This window comes from Rana temporaria, chromosome 2 (assembly GCF_905171775.1).
Source record: "Rana temporaria chromosome 2, aRanTem1.1, whole genome shotgun sequence".
In the NCBI taxonomy this organism is placed as follows: domain Eukaryota; kingdom Metazoa; phylum Chordata; class Amphibia; order Anura; family Ranidae; genus Rana; species Rana temporaria.
In genome coordinates, this window is record NC_053490.1 from 262,924,925 (window position 1) to 262,937,231 (window position 12,307).

A 12,307-nucleotide genomic window follows, 5' to 3' on the forward strand; every position below is an offset into this window, starting at 1 on the left:
TCCAGAAGTACAACCATCTCTGCAGCACTCCACGAATCAGGCCTGTATAATAGAGTGTCCAGGCGGAAGCCACTCCTCAGTAAAAGGCAGCCGACCTGGAGTTTTACGAAAAAAGACACCTGAAGGACTCTTATGCCGCGTACACACCATCACTTTATGTGATGAAAAAAAATGACGTTTTTAAAAACGTCACTTTAAATGACCGTGTGTGGGGGAAAACGTTGTTTTATGTCTTGTAAAAAGCGACAAAAAAAAATTGAAGCATGCTTCAATTTTATGTGTCGTTTTTCAAAACGTCATTTTTTACTTCACAGAAATTGACCGTGTGTAGCAAAAAACGTTGTTTAAAACGACGTTTTTTCACCCGCGCATGCCCAGAAGCTACTTATGAAGCAAGCTTCAATGGAAAAACGTGGTGAACGTAACCTCGCTTTGCTAGAACATTGTGAGAAAAACGATGGTGTGTAGGCAACTTCGTCTTTGAAAATTGAAGTTTCAAAAACATCATTTTTTACTTCACAGAAAATTTCGTTTTTTTCATCACATAAAGTGATGGTGTGTACGGGGCATTAGACCATGAGAAACAAAATTCTCTGGCCTGATGAAACAAGGATTGAACTCTTTGGCTTGAATGGCAAGCGTCATGTCTGGAGGAAACCAGGCACCACTCCTCACCTGGCTAATACCATCCCTACAGTGAAGCATGGTGATGGCAGCATCATGCTGTTGGGGATGTTTTTCAGCAGCAGGAACTGGGAGACTAATCAGGATCAAGGGAAAGATGAATGCAGCAATGTAAAGAGATCTTTGATGAAAACCTGCTCAAGTGCGCTCTGAACCTCAGACTGGGCCGAAGGTTCATCATTTTAACAGGACAACGACCCTAAGCACACCGCCAAGATAACAAAGAAGTGGCTACGGGACAGCCAGAGCCCAGACTTTAACCCAAATGAATATCTCTGTAGAGTTATGAAAATGGATGTGCACCGACTCTCCCCATCCAACCTAATGGAGCTTGAGAGGTCCTGCAAAAAAGAATGGGGGAAACTTCTCAAAAATAGGTGTGCTAGGCTTGTAGCATCATACTCAAAAAGACTTGAGGCTGTATTTGGTGCCAAAGGTGCTTCAACAAAGTATTGAGCAAAGGCTGTGAATATTTATGTACATGGGATTTTTTTTTTTTTTTTATATAAATTTGCAAAGATTTCAAACAAACTTCTTTCACATTGTCATTATGGTGTATTGTTTGTAGAATTTAAAAAATATATTGAGTTCAATCAATTTTGGAATAAGGCTGTAACATAACAAAATGTGGAAAAAGTGAAGCGACGTGAATACTTTCTGAATGCTCTGTAAATTTGAAACTGTTACACTAATCATCCTAGTGGCTTCTTCAAATCAAATGGGTGTCAGGAACACACCCCATCATTTATAGGTCACCTCAATCGAGTGCAGTTTTAAATGGTAGGCCAATCAGCTTCTTACTTCAGCTTGTTCAATTATGCCCCTTTCACATGGGGCAGATCCGCTCAGTGGACTCCGCTAGTTCAGCTGGAGATCGCTCCTTTGATCCCCGCTGAGCAGGCGAATGACAGGTCTGTCTCTGCTCACTGTGCAGGGATAGACCTGTCAGAGCTCCGCTGTCCTCTGTGGGAGATTGGATGAAAAAGGATCCGCCCGTCCGTTTTCATCCAATCCGTCCTGCTATCGCCATCCGTCTGTTTTAAGCAGATCCTATCAGATCGGGAAATAGGCGGGTGTCAGTGGACACATCTCTGCTGACATCCGCCTGCCCATACAAGTCAATAGGTGGCCTGCTCAGATCCACCTGAAAAAGCAGACAGCGAAAGGGGCCTTAGGCTTGGACAAAAAATATGGGAGCACAGCTGCACCAGATTTTGCCCACTCCAATTTAGTAAATCGACCCCTTTGTGTTTCAGTTAGTTGGGAAAAATGTCAAATCACCAAGGTAAGATGTTAAGACAACATCATATATGTCAGGGGTGTAACTACGCATCATAGGGCCCTTAGCACAATGTTGATGGGGTCTCCAGCTGGCTATTTCTATAGCAGCTGGCAGTGTCCACTGTGGCAATACTGTCACTGATCTGATTCAAGGACAGTAGTCAGTACACCACTAGGAACCAGCGCTTTGGATAAAAGTTTAGTTGTAGTAGCAATAACAATAATATATTATTTTATATTATGACAAAACGCTTACTATTCTTGTGCACAATTACTCATAAACCATAATACAAACTTATTTAAACTCTAGTTTCTTTAAAAAAAAATGCAGAACTACACATCTAGAAGGTTTTTTAGTCTAGGAGAAACCATTGGATTTATGACTGCATTAGGTTACATTTAGTCTGTAGCAGAGTTCACAAGGTAGAAAGGCTTTCTCCTGGCTGGAAAAAAGCAGCTTTAAAAACACGCCTAAAGCTGTATTTGATAAAAGTGCCTCAAGCTTAATTTTTTGGGTCAGATTTTAAATATATTCTGGCCATTGAAATGAATGCAAGCCCAAGCACTATACATGCCTAGCATTTGGGCGCATTGGGCTTTTTTTCCCCAAAACGCTCCTCTCTTGAATACGATTTCTGTGCATTTAGATTTAAACGCTCCAGCCTTTAACACCTGTAACTGCCTATGTGTGCATTGACATATAATCTAACATAGAGGGCCATTCAGAGGCAGAAAGAAAGTCAAATGCCTGTAAAACATGCGCCTTTAGCTGATGTGTGCATGGGGCCTAAATCTACACTGCTAAATCGGCTAAGTAAATGCTTCTGATTGTATAAAGTGGATGATCTCTGACTTGTGATGACAATGACAGTAATCCCAAGGTCAGACTTCAGCCTTTCTATGCAAGAAAGCTTGGAGTTTCCTATGGGGCCCACTCTGGGCCCCATAGTAGTCATGTGGACTGCTATGACTATTGTTACGCCACGGATATGTGTGCAGCAGATTGTGTCTGTGGCACCATTCCTGTTTAGGGATGGCAGGCTGATTTAAATGGTCTCTTTCACACTTCCTGCAAACTAGATGTCAGCTCTGTCCAAAATGTGCAGCTCGCTGTCTTCAAGCTACTGCCCCCACAACCCCCTCCTAACACCCATGCTTACCAATACATGTAAGAAAAATGTGTATACTTACCTATTTTTAGGTGGCTCCGGTCACGTGATCTCCCTTATATCAGCCAGCCCCGAGAGAGTGCTCTGCCAATGGATACTAATGCTTTATTGGCCCATCTGTTGATGCTCCCTCCTCTCCCCTGCATCAGTGCTGGCTGACGCAGGGGAGTGGGGTCATGTGACTGAACCAAAGTGGCCTGAAAATAGGTAATTATATACATCTTTCTTCTGAAAACTACCATGGGGGACACGCCAAAACTAAAACAAATAAAATTAAAAAGTATTTCTCCTTACACAAAATTGTCAGCTCTCCCGACAACAATTGTGTGATGGCAGGGTTTTTGTCAGAAAATTTGGTAAATTTGAAGACAAAAATCTGCAGAAAATCTACAAGTTTGGGATCTAACACGCACTGAAATTTACAACTGCTGTGAACCCATCGGTTTATAGAAATCTTGCTTGGTTTTTCCTTTCCTTCAAATTGTTGACTGTAGCTGATCAGAGCAAGGGCTAAACACCATTATAGGTTCTTCATTAAAATGTTTTGGGCATTTCTTCATGGCTTCCAGGATTATTGTGGCAGTTTTTCTTAGCCATTTGGTATACAGTATATATATTTGCCTCTTCTTTTTTTTTTTGTACATCACTTTACATAGAATATTGAACCATTCACCTTAGTCCCTTCCTCTGAAGGAACCTATTATTTAATGTCCACAGCACAGTTACAGAAACAACTCCAATTTGGCTGGAAGCCATTTAACCTACCAGTGTGATCTTGTAGCATCGTTTTCACAGAATCACAGTATTTTTTTGAGTAAATTATAAATCTTTTATTACATTTTTAATTGTACATTCCTGCTAGTAAGTTTGCCTTTGAAGCCAAATGTGATTTGTTTTCACAGAGTGACCGAGCCGCAGAGATTGAATTACATCTACAGACAAATAAAATCTTGCCGCAGACAGAGGAGAGCAGTCCTGCCAAAAAAGTAGGTTTTTGGAAACTATCAGTCATATTTGCTTTTCATTGCTAATACCATCTACTGTTACATAAAATTCTCCTTAAAGTGGACCTTTCAGTAACAAGTCTGAATAAATTCCTAACATTAAAATATGCAGAAGCAATAGAAGTTTTCAAAAAAGCCCTACATTAGCAACATGTGCAAGTACTCTAAATGACTGCCTAGGCTGAGATATCTGATGCTGGCAGGAGAAACCTTATGCAGGCATACATGGGTCGAATTCTCTTTAAAAAATCAGAAATTTTGTGATCCAATGGTGCCACCATTGGTTTCGAAAATCGACCAACCAAGCCTTCAATTTCACCTCATGTTGCTACAGAAAAAAAAATGCCTGGGAATCGTCTTTTCTTTCCAGGAATTTTCTATTCTTGTGCTTATACGCATTTCTTTTTCGATTCACAGTATATTTCTCACACAATCCTCCCATCATTGATTAGAAAATCATTAGTTTTTCAAAAAATTCCCCAAAAATCACTAAAATTTGATGGTAGCATGAAAATCGCCCATTGCTGTGTCCTACTAATGGTGCGAAATTCGAACGAAAATTATTTTGAAAAGATTTTCGAAAGAAAATTATTTTGGAATTCGAACCATGTATGGCTGGCCTTAGTCTCCTCACCTCCATGGATTAGACTGCAACATTATAACTTGCTATTCATAGCAGCCATAATCTTGGGTAGAATCCTAAAGTGTAACTTCACTTTTTTTGTCTTTTTTTTCTACAGACTGTTACTTCTGCAGTTCAGTGCCAAACTGTACTTTGTTTAAGAGGAAACCTATTTTGAAAAGCAGTTGCACAAATGGGAATTAATATTTTTAGGGCCTTTGAGTATAAAACTCCCCTAGACCATTTTGGTTGCTGAGTTGCTAAGAGAGTTTTAGTTTTTTAGGCTGGGTTCACACTGGTGAATGAATGAATGAATGAATGAAAAACTTATATAGCGCGGCACATGCGAACCGAATCGCCTCTGGGCGCTTGTTGTTCCTGTCTCTTTTGTATCAAAAGAGATGAGTTTTGATCTTTCTCCTGAATGCCAAGTGATTTTCCTCCAACCGAATACTGGTTGGTAAAGCGTTCCATAGTCTGGGACCCTGGACCGCGAATCTTCTTTCTCCTTTGGACTTGTAATTGGCTTTCGGTATTTGGAGCAGGTTTTGGTTGGTGGATCGCAGAACGCGGTTGGGGTTGTGAGCTTTTATTTTATCGCATAGATAATAGAGAGCATTCCCATAGATACATCTATGCGTTAGACAGAGTGCTTTAAACACAATTCTGTCTTTTACTGGCAACCAGTGAAGGGTTCTTAGTGAAGGTGATATTGATTCCCAGGGTTTTTTCCCAGTCACTAGTCTGGCGGCCGTATTTTGAACGACTTGCAGACGAGCGATTTGGTACTTTGGGAGTCCGAGGTAAAGGGCGTTTGCATAATCCAATCTGGAATTTACAATCGCTCCCACCACGACCGCTATGTCTTCCTTGGGAATAAAAGGAGTGAGTTTGCGTAGTAGGCGCAGCAGATGGTGAGATCCGCTGACTACTGACCCTATTTGTGCGTCCATTGTCATGAAGGAGTCAAAGGTGACCCCGAGACTTTTGACTTTGGCACTAGGGGTGATGATTTTGCCCAGAATGGGCGGGGGTATCCAAGTTGTTGCAGGTTGATTCTTGCGCTTGGCGTGAAACAGAAGAAGTTCTGTTTTCGCTCCGTTGAGTTTAAGATAACTCTTTGTCATCCAGTTCTCTATCAAAGAGAGGCATGTCTCTAGATTGAGGTGGTGATCCTTTTTGTTGCAAATACAGAAATACAATTGCGTGTCGTCTGCATATGAGTGGTAGAGCAGTTTTTGGCTGCTAATGATTTTAAAAAGAGGACGAAGATAGATGTTGAACAGCACCGGCGATAGAGGCGATCCTTGAGGGACTCCATACGATACCGTGCGTTTCTCAGAAGTGAAAGGTCCCAATTTCACTGTTTGTGACCGGTTTTCCAAAAAAGAGGAGAACCAAGATAAATCACCTTCTGTGACTTTGGCTACGTCAGCTAGCCGAGTCAGTAATAGTTTGTGGTCTACTGTGTCAAAGGCAGCGCACACTGGTGCGATGCCAGACAGTGCATGTGATTGTGCAGTACAAATTTATCCATACAATTTGTATGGCTAAAATAGCATTGCATTCGGACCAACATGGTGCAGGACCCTTTTATTTTGCCTGGACTGGAATCAGATCACATGGGTGTTCAGACCCATGTGATCAGATTCCATCCAATTCCACAATTTGCACTGCGTTCTGCGAACCGATTTGGAGGTGTCATTAACTTTATATTGACACCCGCAGCTGAAAGGTGCTTTTTCATAATACTTACAGCAGCGGTTTGCAGAGAGCAGTGTGAACTGCCTGTCAGTCAGATGCGATGCAGGAACCAGCACGGGAATCGTGGTGGTTCCCACATCGTACCAGTGTGAACTGAGCCTTAATGTTGGTACATTGTCACAATAAAACTGAATACCCGTGAACACGTCCCTTTTGTGACGAAACGTCGGGAGGCGGCGCTTTGACGTCACCGCGTTACACGTGTGAGGACCCGGATACTCCGGGCACACGCTTCCTATACACAGACCGGCCAGCTGTGAGAGATTTTACTTGTTACATGCCCAGACTGTCTGGATTGATTGAGGACTACTATTCACCTTGAGGTCCTAGTGGATGAATGCTTTGATCTGTTCCCTAGTGGAGTTGGGTATCGTTCATGCTGTTTATTATCTGATTTCTGGTAAGAGTCAGTGTTAGCCGTTGGTGGAGGTCTCCTGTCTATCAGTCACCACAACGTCTGTGGAGTTCTTTGGCACTTTCGGGAATATTTATATTTTTTAGCAATTCTCTGGGACTGTGTTCATTTTTCTCAGTTCAAATTTGCTTTGGTTTCTTCTTTTCATCAATTGTATTGTGGACCACTTATATGTTTTGCACAGATATAGCATCATCATTTATGCTTTATACATAACAATTATTGTGTGTATATCACATTATCATTTCACATTTTTAGTTTAAAATTTAGCGCGACTCCTTCCGTGTTTATGTTTATTTGATGTTGTATGACATTTGAGACGCAGCTGTTACACTTACTGTGGTATGCGCAATATTTTTTCTGTTTAAAACTGAATATATGCTGATTATAGATGAGCAGACATTCTTGCATTCTCGTTTATTGCAGCTGCTGATGAGCATTTGCTCTTAGCTGTATTTACGCAGACATGCTTATCCTGTTGTCAGTGTTTACCTATCTGAGGGACATTGCCACTGCAACTATTCAGGTACAGTTAGGTGGGAGGTCAGTCTGCCACTGGTCACCTCTCAGGGAACCCCTAGCAATCTCAGGAAAAGCCTTGGAATTCCACAAAATCCTACTTGAGAAAGGATGTAGTGTCAGCATATTCTGCATCACATTACAAAAAGGTGTGAAAACCCTTACAATCTAATCAGGACATTGAGCCCAGGTTCACACTGGGTACGATTTGGTACGATTTGAGATGCGATTTCACATGTCAAATCGCATCTCAAATCGGCGGCATTTGCCGGCAATTGTCGGCAATGGCACCGTCCTAATCGGTGCGACGCCGCATCTGCAGCGCTGCACCGATTTCAAAAAGTAGTTCCTGTACTACTTTTTGCGATTTCAGGCCGCGATTTACATTGAACCCTGCACAGATGTCTCTTAAATCGCGGCCGAAATCGCGGCAAAACCGCAGCCGCGAAATCGCTGTAAAATTGCGATTTTACCGCGATTTTGAATTCGCAGCAGTGTGAACCTAGCCTAAAACAAAGGATAATTTTGTTTCCTTTGTTCAGCTGTTATCTGCGATTGGGGTCTTAATTCCACCTCCCTACCTTTTGCATATTAAAACTGCCTGAAGATGCAAATGAATAGCATATATCCATTTCAAAGGGTTCATGGTCATTTGATGCATTGTCCTTTGGGGATTCTGCACATGACATTGATCACTATCTTTGTGAAGAAGTATGTGACAGAGGTGTGTTATTGTTTGACTTCAGGTCATGAGAAATATATGCCCATTGGTCACACCACTAAATTTCAAAAATAATTCAAATTCTGACAATATTTAGCAGGTTTAAAATTTCCAAAATTACTTGAACAGAATCATTTTTACACACCGGTCACCTGATCATCCTTGGGCTATTTGAAATTCAAATTTCACACAGATTTGTTTCGCTGGTTAGTTGGGTGTCATTGACAGGGTCTTCAAAACCAGGCACATTTTTTGTGCAGTGGCATTTTTCAAATTACATAAACTGTAGGACATTTTCTAAGCTGCTTATTTGTTTTGTTTTTAAATTGTGATCTTCAAATCTCTAATTAATTAGTGACCTGCACATGTTATATGCATTTGTGGTGCTTATCGGTAATCTCTGATGGCAAGTTGAGATTTTTTTTTTTTGAGAGAGAGAAGGGTTTTGTTGTTTCTTAAAACATGTGGGGTTATTTACAAAAGGTAAATCCACTTTGCACTACAAAGTGCACTTGAAATTGCACTGAAAGTGCAGTCGCTGTAAATATGAAGGGTAGATCTAAAATGAGGGGAAGCTCTGCTGATTTTATTATCCATTAATCTGCAAGCTAAAATGCTGTTTTTTTATTTTCCTTGCATGTCCCCCTCGGATCTACAGCGACTGCACTTCCAAGTGCAATTTTAAGTGCACTTTGCACTTTTATTTTTCACTTGTAGTGCAAAGTGGATTTCCCTTTCGTAAATAACCCCCATGGTATAATACAATATTCAAATACATTTTGCTTTAAATGGAAATGTTCCTTACCTGAACCTATTTTCTGTTATGGTTTTCTTTTGAGCTAATCTAATAAGAATCAAAAATGTATTGCAAAGTCTATAAACTGAGCTGGCAGTGTCGTGACTCAATGGCTAGCACTGAGTTAATGTGTTCTTCTACATTTAATTTTCTTCCACAATTCCTACACATACTGGTAGGTTATTCTGTTTCCTCTTAATATTGCCCTTCATGTACATGTGCAGTATGTGAAAGGGACATTAGCTTGTCAACTCCTTCAGGACACAAGAACTGATTTGAATGGTTCTGCAGTGTGTAATATGAAAAACTCTTCAGAATTTGTCAGATTTATATAAATACCAGAAGTCTACTTTGGTCAAATTTAAGACCATTTGTAAAAGCTTTAAAGGTAACCAACAATTTTAGCACCAGCTTATTTTCTTTGTTAGTGGTGTGTTTAAAAGACAACTATGGGTTTTGGTAAAAAAAAAAAAAACACTGGTCATTTAGCTCTCTATCTTCAAGCTGCAGAGAGCCAGTGACTGTTAGTCACCGGCTCTCTGCTCTGCCCCTCCAGCACTCACTGGCGCTCTGGGCTGAGCCAGCTGCTGGTCCAGGTATATGGGTGGATTCTGACCATATGGTCTGGATCTTTTCAGAGCCTGGACCGGCTCTGTGATGGGTCACAAGAGTGCAGAAAGAACTGCATTCCTGTAAGCCATAGAAGTATAAGCCATAGAAGTACAGTATAGCCAAATTCCTATTTTCAAAAGTGAGTTGAAGTTGCAGTTTCACTGGGTAGGAAGGCATGGTTATCAATTTTTTTTTTTTTACATTTTGGGTGGAGTTGAGGCATGTAAACATTTTTTTTTTAGTAAACACATAAAGGCCCATGGCCCATCAGCTATGATTCTTTATACTGGTTGCCTCCTATGCTATCCATGCAGGCAAGATGGATTATGGTTAGAAGAACCGTGAGAACTAGTTTATAACAGTCTTTGATGGATATGTAGGTTCATATTACTAGCTAAACAGTAGTATAATTTGTGGCAAACTATAGCATTTGACTTCTAGAGGGAGCAAATACACAAATCAATATACATACGGTAGCAAATAACTACACAAACACTGAACTTGAAGACATGATAGTGGACAACTTTTTTTTTCAACTTTATCTCCTTTCTGAGTTATAAAAAACATCAAAAAAATTATATTAAATATTATATGAACTTAAATACCTTATTCACATGGGCATCCTGTTTTTTTTTTTTTTATTCTAACACAGTACCAATTTATTTGGGAATTTATACTGTTTGTTTTGCAGTTATATGCAAAATATAATATGAAAAATATTTATGCATTACACACGTTTCAATCCATTTAGAGTATCTTTTTTTATTTATTTAAACTTTATTTTATTTATTTAGAAATATTTCCACATACAGTACAAAATGTATCATTTAAAAAATCTTACAAACATTCTAAAATTATTTAATTGACCTTATGCACTTACCTGCTGCCACCTGTGCATTATTATTATATCTCCTCTTGTCCTGATTTTTCCTTTTGTCACTATATCTTTTAACTGTGCATTTCCCATATATCTTCCCATCCGTGTCGCATTCCCTGGGATAAAAAAACTTGTTCCCGTCAAAGGGATTAATGGAGAATTATATTCCCATTTTTCCCAACGGTACAATTTGTCCCATACTTTAAAGACAATTTTAGTTAACTCATGTGTGTCAGAACTGAGTATTCTATTTTTCCATGGTATCCATATATTTTTTCCTAACTGTGCCATATAAAGTGAATTTTCCATTTTTACCCATCTCTTATTTGTGTTTGTGTTTGCCCATTCTACTAACCTTGCAATTATTACTGCCGTATAATATCTTTTAATATCGGGTAATGCCATCCCTCCCTTCTTTTTTTTTTTTCCTGGATAGGAGCCCACTGCTTACTCTAGCTTTTTTATTCTGCCAAATATATTTCATAATGATCGTTTTTATAATTTAAAAAAAGCATTGAGGTATCTCTATCGGGAACATTTGAAAATTATATAAGATTTTAGTAAAACCACCATCTTTAACAAGTTTATCCTTCCTAGCCATGAGATGGGTCTCTTCGATAGGTTTTTTTATATCTGCTTTCACTTCGTTCAATAATGGAATATAATTGGCATGATATATTTTTTCTATAGTAGGGGTTAATTTAATTCCCAAGTACGTCAGTGCTTCTGGCTCCCAGGAAAATGGGAACTCCTGTTTTAAAGCTATTACCTCTTTTTTCTCTATTCCTAAATTTAATTTGGTTGGTTTTGTAGGGTTTATGTTAAAATTCTTGAGGTCACCATAATCTTTTAGTTCTTTAATTACGTTTGGTAACGATAGCCTTGGCTTAGTTATGTATAGAAGTATGTCGTCCGCATAAGCAGCCACTTTGTGCTCCTCCTCTCCCACCTTGACCCCTCCTATGTCCACATTTTTCCTTATTTTTTGGCTCTGATGCAATCACATACAGGAGTGGTGAAAGCGGGCATCCTTGTCTTGTTCTGTTGAACATCTCAAAGGCGGAGGACATACTTCCATTCACCCTAACCCTTGTCGTAGGATGTTTATATAGATTGTCAATCCACCTCATAAATCTTGGACCCAGCCCTATACTTCGTAGTGTATCTATCATAAACCCCCAGTCTACCCTGTCAAATGCTTTCTCAGCTTTTATTGACATGAGCAAGACTGGGGGTTTTTCCTTTTGACCCCTACGCATTAATAACATTGTTCTTAAGCTGTTGTCCCTCCCCTCCCTCCCTGAGACAAACCCTACTTGGTCTACGTTTATTAATTCTGGCATTACCTTTTTCAATCTCGCTGCCAATATTTTTGCATATCGTTTTACAGCATTCAACAACGCAATAGGGCGGAAACTGAAACAAACGGATTTATCTTTCTTTATCGTACATCACGGGACACAGAGCGGCATATTCATTACTATATGGGTTATATGGAGTACCTTCAGGTGTTGACACTGGCAATCTCAAACAGGAAATGCCCCTCCCTATATAACCCCCTCCCATAGGAGGAGTACCTCAGTTTTTACGCCAGTGTCTTAGGTGTTAGTCATGGTTTAGCTTGCCTCCGCATCCTTGGGATTAGGTGAGCTACCGGTTCTGTCCAAAAAAGCCTCAGCGCTAAAGTGGTCAGTAACCGGACCCCAAACCCTTGGGGTATAGCCCATAATGCTTTTCTTTTTAGAGAGCTGGACCCTGGGCCCAGAACTTAGAAACCTTTGGGTGCCTAATGTTTTCTGTTGCCAGGGTGCTATATGGGCCCAGGACAGTGGATCCTTCATAG

At 40.0% G+C, this 12,307-nt stretch overlaps 1 protein-coding gene across 3 annotated transcripts in view; it reads left to right on the forward strand.

The window, feature by feature from the left end:
- REPS2 (RALBP1 associated Eps domain containing 2) overlaps positions 1–12,307 on the forward strand; it is a 192,141-nt gene that overhangs the window by 144,935 nt on the left and 34,899 nt on the right. For all 3 annotated transcript variants that reach the window (XM_040336880.1, XM_040336878.1, XM_040336879.1), the window contains one exon: positions 4,037–4,120. In XM_040336880.1, coding sequence (XP_040192814.1) covers positions 4,037–4,120 — 84 coding nt within the window. The remainder of the gene's footprint in view (positions 1–4,036; positions 4,121–12,307) is intronic.